A 23,714-nucleotide genomic window follows, 5' to 3' on the forward strand; every position below is an offset into this window, starting at 1 on the left:
GAGCGGTGTTTCCTCGTGTGAGAGAATCTAGAACTAGGGGTCACTGTTTAAAAATAAGAAGTCACTCATTTAAGATAGATGAGGAGATTTGTTTTCTCTGAGCATCGTGTCTCTCCTCTTCCTTTGAGGGATTCACTTCCTCAAAATGCAGTGGAAGCAGAATCTTTGAATATTTTTAAAGAAGAGCTCAATGAATGTTTGATTAGCAAAGGCGTGAAACCCTATTTGGGGGGTGGGTGGGGGGGAGGAGAGTCAGGAATGGTTACAATCAGATCAGCCATGATCTTATTAAATGGTGGAGCTAGCCCAAGGGTTGAGTGGCCTTCTCCTGCTTCCTATTCATATGTTCAGATGGGTATCACCATTGATCAGACGCTCAGCTGAAACAGCCATAAAAATACTGTGGCTACAAGTGCAGGTCAGTGGCTGGACATTCTAATGTACTCCACCCTCGACTCCCCAGACACACTCCACAAGTACAAGAGAGGATTGAGATTGAATATTCTTCATTTGCCTGAATGGATACAGCTGCAACAGGAGAAGCTTAAGACCATCCAGGACATTGCTGTTTTCTTGATTGGGTTCCATTTACTGGCTTTAAACATCCACATCCTCCACTGCCATGCCGAGACTGCACACAGGATACATTGCAGCAACATGTCAATGTTTCTTCGACACTATTTCCCCAAATTTGATCTCCACCATCTGGAAGGATAGGGACAGTAGATGCACAGGGACACCATTACCTCCAAGTTCTTCTCTAATTCACACACCACCATGACGTAGGAACATATGATCCTTCTTTCATCACCACTCGATCAAACAGTAAGGAGCATCTTCACAACATGGTTAACCAAGCAGTTAAATAGTGATCTACCGCAAACATTTTGATGGCACTTAAGGAAGGGCAATAAATGCTGATGGATATCCACATCCCAAATAATGCTGAAGAAACATTTTATAGATAGGTCTGCACTGAGAGTGCCTGCTTTGGCTGAGTGAGAGTGCTTTTGGAGTTGGATGAACCCAGGGAGTTAGATGAAACTGGGAGAAAGTGAAACTGAAAAGACTGAGCGTGGAGCTTAGTCTGGGCAGGAGCGGAGCACAGCAAGGTCGGATTCCTGTCCTTATTGACTTTGCCGTCAGTGTCACATTGAAACAGTTGTGAGTATAAAAAGGGTTTTCTTTGTTTTTTTTTGTTTGGAGGAGGTGAATAACTGCGAAACAGCACAAATAAGTGTAAGCCTGGGGTAATTATAATAAAGTAATATTAGTGAACAAAGTAGGTTAATTAAGTAAAGTTAGCCTAAGGGAGGCAAGTAAATAATATTCTTATATAGCTTAAGTTTTGTTAAAAGGGAGTAAATAAGGGGCTTAAGGGTAGTCATGGCAGGAGGGCATGCATCTGTGATATGCTCCTCCTGTACTGTGTGGAAAATCATGGAAGCTTCAGTTGTCTGTGGTGACCATGTGTGCAGGAAGGTGTGTCCAACTGCAGCTACTGGCTAAGCGTATTTCGGAGCTGGAGGTGAGGGTGGATTTGCTGTGCAGCATCTGCACTGCTGAGCATGTCGTGGATAACACGTCCTTTGAGGTGGTCACACTTCCAGTGAGGATTGAACAAGCAGAGTAGAGGAAGGCAGGTAGTGCAGGAGTCCTCTGTGGCCATCCCCCTTTCTAACAGATATACCATTTTGGATACTGTTGGGGGAGATGACTGTTGGGGAAAGCAGTGGCAGCCATTTTCATGGCATCATGGGTAGGCATCACAAGAGGGGAGGAGGAAGATTGTCAAGGCTATAGTAGTAGGGGATTCAATTGTAAGGGGAACAGAGAGGTGTTTCTGTGACCGCAAGACTCCAGGATGGTATGTTGCCTCCCTTGTGCCAGGGTCATGGATGTCACTGAACGGCTGCGAGGCATACTGAAGGGGAGGGGAAACAGACAGATATTGTGGTGCATATTGGTACCAACGATTTAGGCAGTAAAAGGGATGAGGTCCTGAATGAAAACAAAATTTGGGGAGCTGGGAAGTAGATTAAAAATCAGGACTCAGAAGGTATTAATCTCTGGATTACTTCCTGTGCCACATGCTAGTAAGTATAGAAATAGGAGGTTAGTCCAGATGAATACGTAGCTGGAGAGATGGTGCAGGAGGGAGGGCTTTAGATTTCTGGGACATTGGGACCGTTTTTGGAGATGGTGGGATCTGTACAAGGCGGACAGGTTTCACTTGAACCGAAATAGGACCAGTGTCATTGCAGGGAGGTTTGCTAGAGCTGTTGGGGAGGGTTTAAACTAAATTGGCAAGGATCCTGAGAGACGGTTCAGCAGGGATAGATGCACAGCCAAAATTAGAGGAGACATCAAATGAGTCAGGAAAGTATAGAATGTCTCGACCAGTTAAGTCACCAGGGAGTTTGGCAAGATTGGATGGTATTTATTTTAATGCGAGGCAGATGAATTGAGGGCACAAATTAAAACATGGGGATATGGTGTCACTGAGACATGGTTGAGGGAGGGGCTGGATTGGCAGCTCAATATTCCAACATATAGAATATTCAGGTGAGAAGGGGAAGGAGGGAAAAGAAGACGCGGTGTTGCAATTTTGATCAGGGAATCAATTACAGCAGTAAGGAGGGATGACGTCTTGGAAGGCTCTTCGACTGAAGCCATTTGGGTAGAACTTAAAAGCCAAAAAGGAACAATCACGTTGGTGGGAGTCAAACAGTCCAAGAAAAAGAAGAGCAGATGTGTAGGAAAATTTAAGAGAAGTATAAAAGTAATAGGGTAGTGATAGTGGGGGATTTCAACTTCCCCAATATTAACTGGGGAAGCCAATGTATGAAAGGTTTAGAGGGAGCGGAATTCGAGAAATGCATTCAGGAGAACTTTTTAAGCCAGTACGTAGAACAAGGATCTGCAAGAGAGGGGACTTAATTTTCAGTAACAAAGCTGGGTAGGTGGTTGAAGTATCAGTGGGGGAACATTTTGCAGACAGTGATCATAACTCCATTAGATTCCAGATTGTTATGGAAAAGGACAATGAAGGGCCTGAGATCAAAGTTCTAAACAGGGGGAAGACCGATTTTAATAAGATCAGGTATGATTTGGCCAGAGTGGACTGGGAGCGGACACTTTTAGGTCAGTCTGTGACAGAACAGTGTTAATGTAAGCCTAATTGTGACAATCAAGATTATTATTATTAAGTTAATAATTACTGCAAAAGTCCTCACTGGTCCTGAAAGAACAATCTGATATTTATTGCATGACATATCTTCATTTAATAATTAATTCTCACATATTTTTAAAGAAATTTAAAAACAATGTTTATGATGTATTATTCCTACTTTAATCCCATCTGAACGTCCCATTTTATATATATATATATATATATTACTATCCGTAAAATTTAAAAACTAAAGGGATTTTGTGGTTTACTTCCTGGTTTCCTCTCTATGAAAGCATTTGAATCTTTTAATAATAATAAAAACTTCATTAGTGTCACAAGTAAGCTTACATTAACACTGCAATGAAGTTACTGTGAAAAGTCCCTCGTCGCCACACTCTAGCGCCTCTTCAGATACACAGAGGGAGAATTCAGAATGTCCAATTCACCTAACAAGCCCGTCTTTCGGGACTTGTGGGAGGAAACATGAGCACCCGGAGCAAACCTACGCAAAGACGGGGAGAACGTGCAGACTCCACACGGACAATAACCCAAGCCGGGAATCAAACCTGGGTCCCTGGCACCGTGAAGCAGCAGTGCTAACCACTGTGCTAACAAATCTGATTGGGTGTTTACTCTGCTCGATGATGCAAATGTTGCTGGATGCCTGGAGGTATCCTTGACTTGCCCCAGAATCAAAAAAACATCAGGAAAGAAAAAATCCATGTCAAAGGGATTGCTTGATTCTTTGAGGTCAGCAGCAAGCACCATTACTTTATCACTGACCATAAGATCGTGTTTTCGGCATCCTTAAGGGGGAGGGGGAGCAGCCCCAAGTCGTGGTCCACATAGGTACCAATGACATAGGTAGGAAAAGGGATAGGGATGTAAGGCAGGAATTCAGGGAGCTAGGGTGGAAACTTAGAGCTAGAACAAACAGAGTTATTATCTCTGGGTTGTTACCCGTGCCACGTGCTAGCGAGTCGAGGAATAGGGAGAGAGAGCAGTTGAACACGTGGCTGCAGGGATGGTGCAGGAGGGAGGGTTTCAGATTCCTGGACAATTGGGGCTCATTCTGGGGTAGGTGGGACCTCTACAAACGGGATGGTCTACACCTGGACCAGAGGGGTACTAATATAATCGGGGGGAGGTTTGCTAATGCTCTTCGGGAGGGTTTAAACTAGTTCAGCAGGGGATTGGGAACCTGAATTGTAGCTCCAGTACACAAGAAGCTGAGAGTAGTGAGGTCATGAGTAAGGTTTCAAAGTTGCAGGAGTGTACCGGCAGGAAGGAAGGTGGTCTAAAGTGCGTCTACTTCAATGCCAGGAGCATCCGGAATAAGGTGGGTTAGTACCTGGGACTTCGATGTTGTGGCCATTTCTGAGACATAGATAGAGCAGGGCGAGGAATGGTTGTTGCAGGTGCCGGGGTTTAGATATTTCAGTAAGCTCAGGGAAGGTGGTAAGAGAGGGTGAGGGGTGGCATTGTTAGTCAAGGACAGTATTACGGTGGCTGAGAGGACATTTGATGAGGACTCAAATACTGAGTTAGTATGGGCTGAGTTAAGAAACAGGAAAGGAGAGGTCACCCTGTTAGGGCTTTTCTGTAGGCCTCCGAAAAGTTCCAGAGATGTAGAGGAAAGGATTGCAAAGATGATTCTGGATAGGAGCGAAAATAACAGGGTAGTTGTTATGGGGGACTTTAACTTTCCAAATATTGACTGGAAACACTATAGTTCGAGTACTTTAGATGGATCCGTTTTTGTCCAATGTGTGCAGGAGGGTTTCCTGATGCAGTATGTAGATAGACCAACAAGAGGTGAGGCCGTATTGGATTTGGTACTGGGTAATGAACCAGGACAGGTGTTAGATTTGGAGGTAGGTGAGCATTTTGGTGATAGTGACCACAATTCGATTACGTTTACTTCAGCGATGGAAAGAGATAGGTATAAACCGCAGGGCAAGAGTTATTGCTGGGGGAAAGGCAATTATGATGCGATGAGGCAAGACTTGGGATGCACGTCTGGAGAGGAAAACTGCAGGGGATGGACACAATGGAAATGTGGAGCATATTCAAGGAACAGCTACTGCGTGTCCTTGATAAGTATGTACCTGTTAGGCAGGTACAAGTTAGCTAGGAAGGCTCTAAAGAGAGAGCTAAGAAGAGCCAAGCGAGGACATGAGAAGTCTTTGGCAGGTAGGATCAAGGAAAACCCTAAAGCTTTCTATAGGTATGTCAGGAATAAAAGAATGACTAAGGTAAGAGTAGGGCCAGTCAAGGACAGTAGTGGGAAGTTGTGCGTAGAGTCCGAGGAGATAGGAGAGGTGCTAAATGAGTATTTTTCGTCAGTATTCACACAGGAAAAAGACAATGTTGTCGAGGAGAATACTGAGATACAGGCGACTACTATAAGGGCTTGAGGTTCATAAGGAGGAGGTGTAAGCGATTCTGGGAAGTGTGAAAATAGATAAGTCCCCTGGGCCGGATGGGATTTATCCTAGGATTCTCTGGGAAGCTCGGGAGGAGATTGCTGAGCCTTTGGCTTTCATCTTTAAGTCATCTTTGTCTACAGGAATAGTGCCAGAGGACTGGAGGATAGCAAATGTTGTCCCCTTGTACAAGAAGGGGAGAAGAGATAACCCCGGTAACTATAGACCAGTGAGCCTTACTTCTGTTGTGGGAAAAGTCTTGGAAAGGTTTATAAGAGATAGGATGTATAATCATCTGGAAAGGAATAATTTGATTAGAGAAAGTCAACATGGTTTTGTGAAGGGTAGGTCGTGCCTCACAAACCTCATTGAGTTCTTCGAGAAGGTGACCAAACAGGTGGATGAGGGTAAAGCAGTTGATGTGGTGTGTATGGATTTCAGTAAAGCGTTTGATAAGGTTCTCCATGGTAGGCTATTGCAGAAAATACAGAGGCATGGGTTTCCGGGTGATTCAGCAGTTTGGATCAGAAATTGGCTAACTGATAGAAGACAAAGAGTGGTGGTAGATGGGAAATGCTCTGACTGGTGTCCAGTTACTAGTGGTGTGCCACAAGGATCTGTTTTGGGGTCGTTGCTGTTTGTCATTTTTATAAATGACCTGGAGGAGGGTGTAGAAGGATGGGTGAGTAATTTTGCAGATGACACTAAAGTCGGTGGAGTTGTGGACAGTGCAGAAGGATGTTACAAGTTACAGAGGGACAGAGATAAGCTGCAGAGCTGGGCTGACAGGTGGCAAATGGAGTTTAATGCCGAAAAGTGTGAGGTGATTCATTTTGGAAGGAATAACAGGAAGGCAGAGTACTGGGCTAATGGTAAGATTCTTGGTAGTGTGGACGAGCAGAGAGATCTCGGGGTCCATGTCCACAGATCCCTGAAAGTTGCCACCCAGGTTGAAAGGGTTGTTAAGAAGGCGTACGGTGTGTTAGCTTTTATTGGTAGAGGAATTGAGTTTCGGAGCCATGAGGTCATGTTGCAGTTGTACAAAACTCTGGTGCGGCCGCATTTGGAGTATTGTGTGCAGTTCTGGTTGCCACATTATAGGAAGGATGTGGAAGCATTGGCAAGGGTACAGAGGAGATTTACAAGAATGTTGCCTGGTATGGAGGGAAGATCATATGAGGAAAGGCTGAAGGACTTGAGGCTGTTTTCGTTAGAGAGAAGAAGGTTAAAAGGGGACTTACTTGAGGCATACAAGATGATCAGAGGATTAAATAGGGTGGACATCGAGAGCCTTTTTCCTCGGATGGTGATGTCCAGCACGAGGGACATAGCTTTAAATTGAGGGGAGATAGATATAGGACAGATGTCAGAGGTAGGTTCTTTACTCAGAGAGTAGTAAGGGCGTGGAATGCCCTGCCTGCAACAGTAGTGGACTCGCCAACACTAAACGCATTCAAATGGTCATTGGATAGGCATATGGACGATCAGGGAATAGTGTAGAGGGACTTTAGAAGGGTATCACAGGACGGTGCAACATCGTGGGCCGAAGGGCCTGTACTGCGCTGTAATGTTCTATGTTCTATGATCTAAGCCATTAAGTATTATTTCAATATCACAGTTGGTTTAATGTCACAAGCTTGGTACAGTAGTTTTCATCTGACTGCTATATACATGCTTGTAGTAATGTAATTGATTATCATTATGCTCTCCCATGCAGAACTGATGAGCAATCAAAGGGAAGCCAAATTCAGCCCTCTTATGGTTGATGAAGTAATGTTTATTGTATTCACACTTCTTGTATGTTGTACTAAATTTTAAGGAACTTCATATCGGAATTAAATTGATTCTGAGGTCACGCTGGTTAATAGTGTGAATTATTGGGCTTGGTATGAACAGGTAAAAACTGCATGCTAAACTTTATACAGTCTTCATATCAGTGGTTGCGTAACACAAGCACAGAATGTTACATCCATATACTAGTTATCCGATTGCATCCCTGATGATATAGATCCTATCTATAACAGAATTAGTATTCTCTTGTTTATTGATTACAACTCATGTAAGTCAGAATTTTACTTGAAGGTACAGTTTAAACAAAGCAAAATCTCCTCTTAAGCAAAATCCTATGATGAAGAAAGCAATTTCATCACTGGGAAGTAGCATAAAGGAGTTAATTTATACACCACTAATACATTGTGTTGAAGACGGAAAAACATTTTTCAGCCATCCCTGCATGAGAATGCAGTGTGCTGTATTACCTGAAAATGGCACAGCTCTGCATTTCACCACAAAATATCTCTCTATAGAGTAATCCCTCAAGGATCAGTGAGAACGTTTGAGGATAGCAGCAGAGGTCAAGCTGTTATCATTGGTTTTCTTCACTTGCCTCCAGCTGCAAAATGAGATTGTGTTGGCAGAGCTCATCTATTAGCTGATTTTAGTGGCTCAAAGATCCCCATACATTTAATCCCACCAGATCCAAAATAATAATCTAAACACGCTGTTCAGCACTTACCACAGATCCCCAGCTATAGTTAAGCACTAAAAGGTGGTCAGGGAAGGTGGCGAGAATAAGCAAGGCGGTGCTCCAAAGAGGAGGCCATCGGGTGACTTGGCTCTGTCGGTTGCGCTATTACAGGGCAGCAAATCCGGAGAAACTGTGAGTCTGGAGGAAGGAATCAGAAGCTTTGTGGGTGCAGATGGAGGTGGGGTCCTGTAAGTGGTTGGGGTTGTGGGTGCTGGCAATGACGCTGCTGCCACTAGTCCCAGGAAAGTATTCTGGGAATCTGGTAGTGGTAGCCATGCTGAGGATCTGTGAGCAATCTCGACAGCACTTCAAGTTACAGACAGAGCCAAGGGTAATGCCGATAAGAGGGAATCATGGACTTGCGTCGGGGAGGATGGATACGAGGTTCCGGGGATGGGAGGAGAAAGGAGTGAAAGAGATGAAGGATCTGTTTCTGGAGGGAAGATATGCAAGTCTAGAGGAGTTGGGAGCAGGCCCAGCCTGCCATTTCCATTTTTCTGTTCCTGCCCAAAGTTGTATCATTTTAAAATTACGTCCCGATCCCTTCCTCAGTGAGAAGCTCTGCTCGTCAGAGCCCCTCAGTGCAGGAAATGTGGCTAAGTGTGACCTCGACAGGGGATTCCATGCTAGCACCCAAAAACAAGACAGAATGCCGATAGGTAACAGAATCGTTCCCGCATTATAAGCGCTGGGAAGGACCCCGCTAATTCCGCATAGAACGACACTCTATTTTATTTTGGTTACATCATGCCCTAAGTGTGTAACAGTGGAAGTTCAGGAGGAGGAAAGGAGGCTGATGGAGCTACCATTTTTAGGTATCTGGGGATTCAAGTGGCCAAGGATTGGGGGCAGCTTCACAAGTTAAATTTGGGCAAAGCAGTAGATCAAATGAGAAGGGATTTTTGTAGATGGGACATGCTCCCACTGACGCTGGCGGGGAGGATTCAGACGGTGAAGATGACTGTCCTTCCGAGACTGCTTTTCTTTTTTCAGTGACTCCCGATTTTTGTCCCAAAGGCTTTTTTCAGAAGTATTAATGTGGCGATATCAAGGTTTATATGGGTGGGTAAAACCCAGAGAGTAAAGAGGTTACTCCTAGAATGGGCCCGTGGGGAAGGAGGATTGGCTCTTCTGAGCTTTATTAACTATTACTGGGCTGCCAGCATATCGATGGTCAGGAAGTGGGTAATGGGGGAGGGGTCGGTCTGGGAGCAGATGGAGGCAGCATCCTGCAAAGGTACGAGTATGGAGGCTTTACTGACGGTGCCCCTGCCTTTCCCGCCGGTTCGGTACTCCACAAATCCTGTGGTGGTGGCAGCCCTAAGAGTATGGGGGCAATGGAGGCAGCATATGAGACTGGAGGGGGCGTCAGTGTGGTCACTGATCTGTGAGAATCACCGGTTTGCCCCGGGGAGGCTGGATGGGGGCTTTAGGTATGGCAGCAGGCAATGATTGAGAGGTTTGGGGATCTATTCATCCAGGAGGGCTTCCCGACCTTGGAGACATTAGAGGAGGAGTTTGACTTGCTGGGAGGGAACGCGTTTCGGTACCTTCAAGTGCGGGACTTTGTACGGAGACAGGTCCCAAGCTTTCCTCGCCTCCCCCTATGGGAACAACAGGATAAAGTGCTGTTAAAAACAGGGGTTGGAGGTGGGAAGGTTTCGGACATATACAGGGAATTGTTAGAATGGGAAGGGGCCCCTATCAGAGAGATGAAGAGGACGTGGGAAGAGGAGTTGGGAGGAGAGCTGGAAACTGAACTGTGGGGAAAAAGCCTTGAAAAGGGTAAATTCATCCTTGTCCTGTGCTAGCTTCAGTTTGATTCAGTTCAAGGTAGTCTACAGGGCCCACATAACGGTAGCCCGGATGAATAGGTTCTTTGAGGAGGTGAAAGACAGATGTGGGCGGTGTGGGGGTAGCCCGGCCAACCATGTTCATATGTTTTGGGCATGTCCGAAACTGAGGGAATTCTGGCAGGGATTTGCAGATGTTATGTCAGAAGTCCTGGAAGGTAGGGTTACTCCGAGTCCAGAATTAGCAATATTTATGGTATCGGAAGATCAGGGGGCAAGGGGGGGGGGGGGGGGGGGTTGCGGAGGCCACTATTCTGGCCTTCTCCTCTCTGGTGGCCCGGAGAGGAACTAGCTGAGATGGAACGACTCTGAGCCCCCGAAATCAGGAGTCTGGGTAAGCGATATGGTCGAGTTTCTCAGTCTGGAGAAAATCAAGTTTGCTTTAAGAGGATCAATACAGGGATTCGCCCGGAGTTGGCAGCCGTTCATCAATTTCTTTAACAAAACTGAACGTCAGCAGTAAGGGGGGGGGGAAAGGGAAAAGGGGGGGGGGGGGAGGAAAATAAGAGGCAGGGTAATGTTGAATAAGGACAGGGAATTTAGTATACGGGTAAGGTAGGCCCTTATGCTCCTCATAACCAAAATCTATAAACGGTTGTGGGTCAGGTGAACCCCATGATATACTTTGATATTCTCTAAACCCTGGCCTGTAACAGAGGGACAAACAAGCACACACATATAAGAGAGGGGAAACACGGAAAATTAGTTTCACATTTGTTTTGGTCAACAGAAAACTTTGGTCAACAAAGTTTCGCTGTTAAGGAACAAAAATGTGAGTAAAATTTTCTATCACTGAAAAAATAGTAAAAGTACTTAGTTTGCCTGAAGCAGAATAATGAAACCTAAATCACAGCTTTTTACCAAACTTGACACTTCCTTAAGGACGAATGGTTTATGAAATAGAATTATTATTCTAAATAGTACTGATGTTTCAGTAAGATGGAACTTTTGGATAATAAGAACTTAGGGTAGTAGTTAATTTACAACTGTAGATTTTGCCTTTAATTTTAAAGGGATATCGGTTGAAATTTCATGAATTGTGAATTCATTTTATTTCATAAAAAATACACTTGAAGGCTGTGAACCACAGTTGAGCTAGTTTTCCAGTTCTAAATGAGTGGAATTTCCCCCACTTAAATAATGGGAAGACTGCCAGTGACTTAAGTCCCTGACTTAAACTTCCCTAGCTACTGACTCCTTTCCTCTTCTTGGCAACAGTCTGAAACTAAGCAGACAGTTTACAATCTTGGCGTCACCTTTGATTGCTAGATGAGTTTCTGACCTCACATCGATGCCATCGCTGAGACCGCCTACTTCCACCCATGCCTTGTCTCAAACCAAACAATGTTCACCTATCGTCATCTGTGCTCACCGACTTACATTGGCTCTTGGTCAAACAATGTGTTTATATGAAAATTCTTATCCTTGTTTTTAAATTCCTCCACAACCTTGCCCCTCTCTAACTCTGTCATTTCTTCTCATCCCACAACCTTCTAAGATATCAGTGTTCATTTTGTTCCGGCCTGTTGAGGATTCCTAATTTGATTGCTCCATTCTTATTCATCTACCTTGTCCTTTAGCTCTGGAATCTCCTCCCCCCCCGCCCAAAACCTCTGACCAACATTTGATCATCTGCCCTTGTATCATATGTAGTCCGGTGTCTAATTTTATTTTATTATGTTCCTGTGAAGTGCATTGGGATGTTTTATTGCATTAAAGGAAATATGCATATATAGTGGGCATCACAATAGCATAGTGATTAGCACAATTGCTTCACAGCTCCAGGATCCCAGGTTCGATTCCCGGCTTGGGTCACTGTCTGTGCGGAGTCTGCACGTTCTCCCCGTGTGTGCATGGGTTTCCTCCGGGTGCTCCGGTTTCCTCCCACAGTGCAAAGATGTGCAGGTTAGGTGGATTGCCCATGATAAATTGCCATCAGTGTCCAAAATTGCCCTTAGTGCTGGGTGGGGTTACTGGGTTATGGGGACAGAATTAGAATTAGAACAGTACAGCACAGAACAGGCCCTTCGGCCCTCGATGTTGTGCCGAGCAATGATCACCCTACTCAAGCCCACGTATACCTATACCAGTAACCCAACAACAATAGGGTGGGAGGTGTGCGGTTGGGTAGGGCGCTCTTTCCAAGAGCCGGTGCAGACTCGATGGGCCGAATGGCCTCTTCTACACTGTAAATTCTATGAATCTATAAATTGTTTGTGAAGCCCCACCTTCTCAACCTTGCCCCTCACCTGAGGTGTGGTGATCCTCAGATTAAATCAGCACCAGTCAGCTCTCTCCCTCAAAAAGGAAAGAAGCCTATGGTCATCTGGGACTTTGGCGACTTTACCTTTAAATATAAATTGTTGTTGTAGATGTATTTTAATCAACAAGATGTTTTCAAATGGATGAGTTGAATATTGTTTTGACAATATTTTTACCTCGCAATAATCCGAGTCGGACTTGCACAAAGCATGCCCAATATACCGAATTTCACAGCATACAATCTGTGCAAAAAACATTGACAAGTAGAGGAGAAAGAATGTGACCCTCATCCTAAAGCATTTGAGAGTGTCAATGTACCATTCAGCACAATAAAGGTTTCCATAGAGTTTTAGAAAATTATAGTCAGAGCATTTTGTATTTCTTCCCTAGCTTCCTTCTATAAGAAGCCTTTTCATTGCTCTTTATTTTTTGCTAATTTTTGTTTGAAACTTTTTGTCACATTTTGTAGATTTCCATCTCCCTTTCTAAATGTATTTTTAAAATTACCTAGGGTTCTGTTCACTAACATTTCCTTTCATTTCATCTGAACAATGTTCCTTTTAATTTCACTATATTGTCAGTGAGTTGATGGATTGGCCATAATACCACTGAATTCGTAATTCAGAGGCCCAGGCTAATGCTCTATCTGGGGGCATAGGCTCAACTCGTGCAACAGCAACTGGTGGAATTTTAATACTGTTAATAAATATGGAATATGAAAGGGAAGGAAATCTGTCATCCTTTCCTGGCCGACATGTGACTCCAGACCCACAGCGATATGGCTGACTCATAGCTGCCCTCTGAAATGGCCCAAAAAGTCACTCAGTTCAAGGACAATTAAGAATAGATAGCAAATGCTGGTCTTGCCAGCGATGCCCACACTCCGTGGAAGAATACAGAAAAAAATAATCAAACTTGATTTTGGAATGATTTTTGACTTTTTACAATTCAAGATCGATGAGTTAGACATTGTTTTGTGAGCTCGGGTTGGTGGTGGTACTCAAAATAACCTTTCCTCGCTGCTGACTAAAGAGAGTGCACTTGGGAATTCCTGGGCAAGGGTCAGAGGAACGATGGCAGAGACCCACAATATTTCCAGTTACCGGCACCTGTTCGGGTAAGCTGGTATGCGAATTGAACCCGCGCTGCTGCCTTGTCCTGCATTACAAACCAGCTGTGTAGCCCACTGAGCTAAACCACCCCTTGTAGTGGGTGCTGGTTATTTATTATGTTGTACAACTTTGCTTCAGCTCTTATTTGTATTGTTTGTTTATATAAATGCCTTAATAAAATATTTTTAAAAAGTATATATATTTTCCATTGTGTCCCACAGCATTTGTTGAGAACTCCACATGACACAACAGGACCTGTATCTTGAAATGAAATGAAAACCTCTTATTGTCACAAGTAGGCTTCAAATTAAGTTACTATGAAAAGCCCCTGGTCGCCACATTCCGGCGCCTGTTCGGAGAGGCTGGTACGGGAATTGAACCGTGCTGCTAGCCTGCCTGGGTCTGCTTTCAAAGCCAGCGATTTAGCCCTGTGCTAAACCAGCCCTTATAGTCTTCAACAGATGCAGGGCGAGGATTACTTAAATAAGATTTTGGGCCTGCTCTCACGCTTGCACCTCCTCTTCTCAATTGTGTCCCACATAAAACCGTGTACTTTGGAGCCACACTGACCCGAGGCTCTGCAGGATCCTGAGGACAAGTCAAAGATCATTAAAACAATTGGAAATTTTATTTGAAGCACCCGCTCTAAAGGGCGTGTTCTGGCTACTGATCTCCCAACAGTGGCTGAAAGGTTCCAATCTCCGAGATTTGAAGCACAGTTGCAGATGCAGTAATTTACAGCCTGTTTTTTGGTGTAAAGCTCAGCAGGGGAGCAGATCAGGGAGATCTCCCATGCTGAAAGATGTATGTAGCTGTGACTTCTTGTATGCAGCATTATTGCAGTGCAGGAGAAGAAAACCTACCCTATATTTTCCTAAACCTACCTCAACTGCTGCAGTGGTTGCACTATTGAATTGCCATTTGTCTTCTCTTCATACTCAGTACCAATTGGAAAATAGTTTTGTGCTGGTGCAAAACATATGAAGTTGTTTGTGAAGTAATGCACTGCATAAAAAATCCTGGAGACCAAAACAAATGGAAAATATTGTCAGTGAATCAGTGCTCATAAAAACACTTCTAACATAACCTGCAATCCACCCCATGTTTCTTGTGGGGGCTGTAATGGTTATCGCTTTTTAAAAAGTAATTAAAGGGAACTGGATGCTGTGATCTCTACCAGCTGTTATCACTCTCGTCAAATAATTACAGGGAACTTGAAAAAGTGATCTCTACCAGCTGTTGTTGATGTCTTTTTATACTCCCTCAATTGTTAATAGTGAACAAAATAGCAGATATAAAGTTTACCGCTTTAATGGATTTTGTAGCAGTAATCCTGTTACCCGAAACCTGACCTATTATTAGTTGACAAAAGCTTTATGTCTATGCTTTGAGCTGATCTGTGAACATAGCACAATGTATTGGTAGCACAAGAGTAATTACAACATGCAATATTCATTATTACCTGAAAATGTTTTCTGTCCATTCGAAACCGCTGAAGTTTTCTATTGACATCCAAAGATTAATTTAAACAAAAATCAGGTATTTACATGCAATTTTAAAATGATGCAAGCCCTTATTTACCTTGTCCAACTTTAATCATTAAGTTTCTGTGATTTGTTGCTTTTATTATATAATTACTTTTCTTTAAACCTCTGAACAGAAATGTTGAACAACTCTACTGAGCCGACCTATAATAAAGAGAGACTAGCTGTGTCACTTGAGCCTGGTGAAAGATGTACGGTAAGTCTGCTGCATTGCATACTGTTGTATTATCACAGTTGTGACTGTGCATATATCTGACCTTCCATCAGCCTATTCAATACATTTTGAGGATTTTGAGTTGAGAAGCATAGCTTTATTAGAATGTTAATCTATTTGATGATTGACATTGGCATAGCTCCTCGGATAAATTTTCACACCCATATTCAGTAGCTGTTGCTAAAGGTTTTGCTCATTAGCTGTAGTCCTGGGAATATGCAGTATTAGGACAAATAGAGAGATGTGTGTTTTCATGATACTATTTTTTTCTGATTCTGTGTTCCAAAAGTATAAGCAAAGCAGCAGCACCACTGTGTGCTACCTCAGGTTAAGCAGCACTAGAATCGTTCTGAATACTTTAAGCAGTATTTGAGTGAAGCCTACTGTAATTCACTTCTTTACTATTCAGTTACAGAACCTTCAAATGTATTCTTCGAGTATGTAGCATATGATGCATTTAAATGCAAACGTTCTTTCGGAAATAAATGTTTTTTCTATTGCAATAGGATAATAATGTCATAAGTTGCATGATTACATATTGTAAATTTATTTTCATTTTAGTAAGGTCAATATTCAGATTGTTATTATGTTCTGTTAATATTTATACTTGTGTATTAAATCAACTTTTTCAGATTGATCACTTGGGTGGTTAACTTGTCTAATTTTTCTCCCATGTCGATAACTATAGAAACAAAATTCAAAAACAAATGTTATCACATTGGTAATTGTTATAGTGCACAATTCAGCGACCCCACTGCACCGACACGGATCTGCGTGAGAATCGCAAATTGGGCTCCATGCCGGGCCAATCGCGAGTCATCCGACCGCTCCGCCTGCCGCGATCTGCATCTTTCAATGAGCCATTAGGGGCCGGTAGTCACTGGCCGCGCATGCGAGACCTCACCAGGGCGCTGTTTCGTACTGGTATACACAAATGTAGTCCAGTAACGGCATCCTGGGAGCAGGGGGGAGGAGAGTGTCTCACAGGGCATTAGAGACCCCAGGGCAGTTGGGGACTGGGCAGGGTAGTTCCCTGGCACCTGGGCACCTGACACTGCCAAATAGTCACCTTGGCACTGCCAGTGCCCAGATGCCAGGTTTGTACGGCCAGCAGTCGGGACTAGGGGTTGGGGGGGGCCTTACAAATTAGAGATGGGGTGAGGTTGGGGGGGGGGTGGTTCCCAGGTGCCTCGACAAAGTTGGGAGTGGGGTGGGGGTGGAGATTGGAGCTGCAGTCGCCGAGAAACACCCCGTCACACGCACCCAAAAGTAGACTTTTCCTCTGCTGAATCACGGCCATAGTTTTAAACGGCTTCAAAAATCCTAAAATGTGGACTAGCTTAATTAACTTACACATATAGCTTTGAGGGAAAGTCCCAAAACAATGTTGCATAATTATGTTTGTGTTTATTGATGCAATTATTAATTGCTCTATAGTACTGCAGTTACTATTTAGTTTGAAAAACCTGTGCTTAAATGAGTTCTTCATTCTTGGTCGCAATTGCTATTTATTGTACAGTGTGGTGTCCTCAACAACGGTTTCCCTGGTTATTCACATGTACGTCATATCAGCCCTGAATATTAAGAGTATAAGTTTGATTTTGTAAGTTTTTATAGTTTTGACCTTTTATGGTAATGTTTATTTTTGTTTGTTCAAAACCTGTGGAATATTGTGGTTTTAATCTGTTAAGCCAGTGTCTTGACTCTCAAACTTTGTCTACTTTAAACAAAATGTTATTGGTCCCTAACCAGAATGATCAAAAACCTAGGGGTCTGGTCTTTGATCTGTCATGGCCCAGGGTTTAGAAAACTCCTGAGTATATTATGGAGTTCACCTGACCCACAACTGTTTATAGACTTTGGTTACGAGGAACAGAAGGGCCTACTTTCCTGGTTGCATTCAACAGAAGACCTTAAGCACTTTTAAACAAAACAAAGTTTATTCTATAAATTCAGTTAATATTTTATAAATACACACAGTAAGCATTTTTTATCAACCACAAACATAAATTCCCCACAGTTACAGTTCTCTCTCTCTCTCTATTCTCTCTCTCTCTGTACCCTTAATAACTTCTCTTTCTGCTGCTTCAACTTGATAACAACATCCAATAAAACCAGGAAAACCCTTTTAACAAAACAGTAGGTCTGAATTTTTTACAGAAAACAGTTATCACTTTTAAATATTAAGTAATCTGGACACCTTTTAACATACAGAGAGAGAGAGGAGAAGCCTTTTTCTGAATCCAGCTGCCAACAGTGTAAACTGAAAGTAAAACTCAGAGCCACGGCCCAGCCTCCAGCTCAAAACGAAAGTAAGAGCCAGAGCCACAGTCCAGTTCCACCCACACAATGACATCACTGAAGCCATGTGATAATACAAACATTTCTTCGAGGACACTTGCATGACAGATCGTAACAATCTCTTAATTAGGAAACCAAGTAACCCTTTTTCGGAATGCTCCTGACCCACTTTGGCCTTAAAGGAACATTGTGCAAAAGAAAATTCAGGCTTTACCCAGCCGATGGGTCATCACACTACACTACAAAAATACCTTATCGACTGTAAAGCACTTTGGGATGCTTGTAGCGTAAAAGGCACTATACAACTTGTTAATGCTCAAGCCTCAGAATGCCCTGTTCAATTTTAGGAAATATAACATCAGTGAAGTGAAAAGAAACAAGTGTTGAGTTTAACCTGAGCCGTGTAGCCTCGAGGTGCATTCAGTTAAAATTAAATTTAAATAAGTTGCAAACATTTGTATTAAACCTTTAGCAGGAATTAGTTTGACTTAATGTCAGGGACATCCCAAACCTCTGATATATGGTATCTGTGTGATGTGAGAGGTCCTGGATCGATGTGATTTCAGATGACAATTTGTCTCTGATTGTCTTTGGACTCTGTTTCTTGAGCTTCAGCAGCAGCTGGAAATACTCCCATCACAAATGAGGGGCTGGAAGAGTTCTTAGGATGTATATTCCAGTAAATCGTCATCCCCCATATAGAACACTTAGCGAGGAAGAGAAGTAGACAACTATTCACTGGGAGAAAGAAGAGCACCAGGAAGAGGAATAATGCAATAATCTGAGTCCATTGAAACAAGCACCATGGGCGCGATTCTCCGCCCCCCACGACGGGTCGGAGAATAGCGGGAGGGCCTTCCCGACATTTTTCCCGACCTCCCGCTATTCTCCCCCCCACCCCCACGGCTGCCCCACGACACGAATCGCTGCTCGCTGTTTTTTTACGGCGAGCAGCGTTTCTCCCCTATCCGATGGGCCGAGTTCCCAGGCCTTTACGGCCGTTTTCACGAATTTAAACACACCTGCTATCACAGTTCGTGAAAACGGCCGCAAAGTGCCGTTCTGCGCAACCATGCCACCGCTTGGCTGACGTCATCGTGCGCGTCATCATGCGTGGCTGACGTCATCGTGCGCGTCAGCCGCCGTGAGTCTTGGCGGCCGGGCTTAGCGAACGTTCGCTAAGCCCGCGCTGCCGTTCTTCCCGGGGCCGCGATGCTAGCCCCGACCAGGGGAGGTGAATCGGGTCCCAGGAGGGGGCGCGGAGGCTGCCGTGAAACACGGCCGGTTTCACGGCAGCCTTTATGACTCTCCGCATTTGCGGAGAATCGCGCCCCAAGTATCTGTGACATTTGCATCAGGATCTCGAGAAGGATAATCACAGGTAATGCTGTGGTACTGTAGAATTTGTGATTGTCCAAGAAAGTGAAGGAGTGGCCAAGTGCAGCAACATGGAAAAAATAGTGGATTCCACATTTAGAAGAGGAGACAAGTATTTTTGTCATTGCAACTATAAGTGTGGAATGGCACATTGTGTCCCAGCTGTCAGGAATAATAGAGCACAAAATATACTGGATAAGGAAGGGGAGTAACCAGAACTCAAAGTTCATTTTAGAATCAATGACCAAGAAAGATGTAGTACAAAAAAGGCTACGGGTAAAGGAACAGAAAATTTGGGATTGTTGTGACGTAAATGTGGATCGGCCTCTCTTTGTTCCATTATTCGTTATCCAACTGTAGCGGGAGCATATCCAGCAGTGATCTCTCAAACTGCACCCACATTTTTGCCTCTGAAGTCTCCAAGAACCTAGCATTTGTCTTCCTCATCTGCATGCTGCTCTGAGCTACTATCAGCCACAGACACAGGTTAGTTTCTACATACCTGCTGTCAATTCCTAGATCTAATTCACCACATCCTCTCTTGACCTCACAGCTGCTTCTTATGTTGCCAGACTGGCAATCCAGTATCTAGTGTTGGATGTGCAACACTTTTCTGCAATTAAACATTGGGAAGATTGAAGCCATTGCCTTCTCCCACCACAAATCTGCGCTATTGCCATGGATTCCATTCCCCGACCCATGACTTCATGTCGAGCTTACAGCTCTATGCTTAACCCATCAGGAAGACCACCCACTTCCATCTCTGTAACATTGCTTCCTTCATCCTCGACCTCAGCCCTTTCTCCATTGAAATCCTCTTCATGACTTTGTCACCATAAGACTCTAATGTTCTCCTATCTCATTCCTCACACTCTGCTGATATCAGCTCATTTAAAATAAAAAATCTCTGCTGTCCTGTCCATATCCTATTCTGCACGCAGTCCTGCTCTCTCATTACCTGTGTCCGTGCTGATGTTTATGGGTTCCTCATTCCCTATTCCTTAGATTCTAGGATGGTCCAAGCAGATTTGAAGTTAACAAATGTAATGCTACTATCCAGGAAAGGAGGGAGTAAACTGAAGTACAGATGTTTTAGCCTGACACGAGTCTTTGGGAAACTGCTCAATCAATTATGAAGGAAGTCTTAATAATCAATTTGGAAAATCGTGACATGATTAGGGAAAGTCAACATGGTTGTGTAAAAGGGAAATCGTTTTTGACAAATTTATCAGTGTTTTTGAAGAACTAATGCATGTAGCCTACATTGATATCTAAAAGGCATTCGATAAGGTCCCAGAAAAGGTTTATACAGGGGGCATATTCTCTGGCAGTGTCCGCCCGGCGACCAGAGAATCCTACCCAAGGCCAATGGACTTCTCCATTGTCCTCGTCTCGCCTGTGGCGTTCTTGAGGTGGGAGGCGCGGAAGAATCCAGCCCATGGGCTCATGGAGGTTGAGGTAATATATTCACATGGATGGAGGATTGCATAAAGGGTAGGAAACAAAGAATAGGATAAACGTGGCATTTTCACATTGACAGGACTGCTGGAGTACCACAAGCACCTGTGCTTGCGCCTCAGCTACTTACAATCTATATTAATGACTGAGATGAGGAGACAGAGAGTATTGTATCTAAGTTAGCTGATGAGCTTGTAAGTTGTGAGGAGGACAAAAGAGACTACAAAGGCATATAAATAGGTCAAGTGAGTGGGCAGCAAGGTGGCAAATGGAGTAGAATGTGGGAAGTATAAGGTTGATCAATTGGCTGTAAGAATGGGAAAGCAGAATATTTTTTAAAAGGTGTGAAACTTGTAAATGTCAGTGTTCAAAAGGACTTGCCTGTACTCAGACAAGGAACACGGAAATGAATACAGGTCGAGCAAATAATTAGTACTGCAAGTGGTATGTTGCAAGGGGATTAAAGAGTACAAGAATAAAAAAATAGTGCTACAATTGTCAGACCATACCTGGAGTACTGTGTGCTGTTTTGGTCTCCATATCTAAGGAAGGATATAATTGCAATGGATACAGAGAGCGAACGTCCATTAGATTGATTCCCGGGATTAGAGGGTTGTATAATGATAAGAGGCTGAGCAAATTAGGGCTATATTCTCCAGAGTTAGGAGGAATGAGAGGTGATCCCATTGAAACTGGCACGATTCTGAAGGGGCTTGACAGAGTTGATACTGAGGAGGTTACTCCTAGCTGGAGAATCTTGAACACATGGTATCAATCTCAGGATAAAAGGATTAAGACTGAGATGAGGAGACATTTCTGCACTCAAGGGATTGTGAATTTTGGAAATGCTCTATCCTAGAGGGTTTGCTCCATGATTGAATATGTTTAAGGCTGAGACAGACAGATTTGTGGGGAGCAGATTGGAAAGTGGAGTTGAAGCCGAAGATCAGCTATTGTCATATTGAATGGCGGACCAGGCTCGACAGGCCATATGATCTACACCTCTTTCCTATGTTTCTCAAATTTAAAATTCTCATGCTTGAGTTGAGATCCCTCCACAGCATTGTCCATTTAATTTCTCTAAACCTATCCAGCCATACAACAATTACACCTTTCCCTGAACTCCATAGATCTCTGATTCTGACTACTTATGCATCCTCCCGCTGTTTTAAACATTGATTATACGTTCGATCACCTAGGCCTAACAGCCTGGAATTCTCTCCCGAAACTTTTGGTTCTTCAATCCCTCTATCCTTTGAAGGCACTCCTTAAAAACCCACTTTGCTGAAGATTTCAGTCACTTTAGGACCTGTGTCCTAGGCCCAATCATCTTCAGCTGCTTTCACAATGACCTTACGTAGAACCATAAAATTCCTACAGTGAATTCACCCCATTGAGTCTGCACCGAGTCTCTTGTAACCCCATCAAACCTGCACCTGAAGGAAACTCACACAGACACTGGGAGGAAGTGCAAACTTCAGAGACTGTCACCCAAGGTCCCTGGTGGTGTGAGGTAGCAGTGCTAACCACTGCCATCGTGCTGCCTACTCCACCATAAGGTCAGAAGCGTGGATTTGTGACTCCTCAGATACAGTCCATGTCCATTTACTTTTTAAAAAAATGTATTTTATTCCAAACATGTATCAAAACAGGATACATCGATTAAACACCCCAGGAAAATACTTCCTAACAATCAACTATACAGTCTGCACAGATTTTTCCTCTTTTTCACCCCTCCTCCCCCGTGACGAACAGCCCTTCAAACACGGTCACAAACATCCCACACCTTTCCTCAAACCCCCCCTGAAGAGCCCCTTAACTCGTACTTAACTTCTCTAATCACAGGAAGTCTTACAGGTCACCCAACCATGCTGCTACCCCCAGTGGTGATGCCGACTGCCACTCCAGCAAAATTCGCTGCCGTGTAATCAGAGAGGTGAAGGCCAAGACATCGGCCTTCCTCCTCTCCATGAGCTCCGGCATCTCTGAAACCCCAAATATCGCCACCAAAGGGTCCACGGCCACCTCCTCCTCCACTATCCTGGCTAAGACCGCAAACACTCCCGCCCAGAATCGTCCCAATTTTTCGCAACCCCAAAACATGTGCGTGTAATTTGCTGGTCCCTGCCAACACGTCTCACATTCATCTGCTACCCCCCCGGAAGGAACCCACTCATTCTGGCCTGAGACATATGCACCCTGTGCACCACCTTAAACTTTATCAGGCTCATCCTTGCACAAGAGGAGGTCCCGTTTCCCCTACGCAGTGCCTCACTCCATGCTCCCCAATTGATCTTCCCGCCCAACTCCGCTTCCCATTTCTTCTTGATCTTCACCACCCGCTCGCCTCTCTGCTCCAACAGACACTTGTATATATCCCCAATATTTCCCTCCCCTTCCACATCTGGAAGCAGCAGTTGCTCCAGCAGGGTGTATCCCGGCAACCTAGGGAGCCCCCTCCAGACCTTTCGTACAAAGTCCCTATCCTGCAGATACCTGAACTCTCTCCCACCCTCCCGGCAGCTCTACCCTCACCCTTAGCTCCTCCAGACTGGCGAACCCTTCCTCCAAATACAGATCTCTCACCTTGACCAGCTCCACTTCCATCCACCTTCTGTATACACTATCCATTTCCTCGACTCAAATTCATGATTCTCGCACAGCGGCGTTAGCACCGACATCCCTTCCACCCTATAATGCCTCCTCAACTGATTCCATATCTTCACGGTGGACTGCACCATCGGGCTCCTTAAATACCTACTTGGAGCCATTGGCATTGCTGCCATCACCATAGCCCTCAAACTAGGCCCCTTACAAGATTCCTCCTCCATCCTAACCCACTCTACCCCTTCTCCTTCCCACCACCGCCACACCGTGTCCATATTCGCCGCCCAATAATAATGAAGCAAGTTTGGCAACGCGAACGCCCTCTGCAGCCTCTGCCTCTGTAGCAGGGTCCTCGGCACCTTCCCCGCCCATACAAAGTCAGAAATGATCGTGTCCACTTTCCGAAAAAAGGCCTTCGGTATAAAGATTGGAAAACCTTGAAAGATAAACAAGAACCTCGGCAGAATATTCATTTTCACCACTTGGACCCTCCCCGCCTGCGTTAAGTTCAGTGTATTCCACCTCTTAAGATCATCCCTAGCCTCCTCCACCAGCTTCGTTAAGTTCCACTTATGGAGCCCGTCCATTCCCTTGCCCATGTCCATTTACTGCCAACCTCAACAATATTCAGGTTTGGGTTGCTAAGTGGCAAGTCACATTTACATCACACAAGTGCCAGGCAATGATCATCTCCAACAAGAGAGAATCAAACCATCATCCTTTGACATTCAATGGCATTACCAATGCTCATTCCCACACTATCAACATTCTGATTGACCAGAAATTGAACTGGACTAGCCATATAAATACTATGACTACAAGACCAGATCAAAGGATGGGAATTCTGCAGAGAATAACTCA

The 23,714-nt window shown here is 44.2% G+C and overlaps 1 protein-coding gene across 7 annotated transcripts in view; it reads left to right on the plus strand.

Moving 5' to 3' along the window:
* The window catches only part of LOC119969104 (T-lymphoma invasion and metastasis-inducing protein 1-like), a 420,850-nt gene that overhangs the window by 266,752 nt on the left and 130,384 nt on the right, over nt 1-23,714 (plus strand). For all 7 annotated transcript variants that reach the window (XM_038802310.1, XM_038802316.1, XM_038802313.1 and 4 more), the window contains one exon: nt 15,013-15,092. In XM_038802310.1, the coding sequence (XP_038658238.1) occupies nt 15,013-15,092 (80 nt within the window). The remainder of the gene's footprint in view (nt 1-15,012; nt 15,093-23,714) is intronic.

This window comes from Scyliorhinus canicula, chromosome 7 (genome assembly GCF_902713615.1).
Source record: "Scyliorhinus canicula chromosome 7, sScyCan1.1, whole genome shotgun sequence".
NCBI classification, from domain to species: Eukaryota; Metazoa; Chordata; class Chondrichthyes; order Carcharhiniformes; family Scyliorhinidae; genus Scyliorhinus; species Scyliorhinus canicula.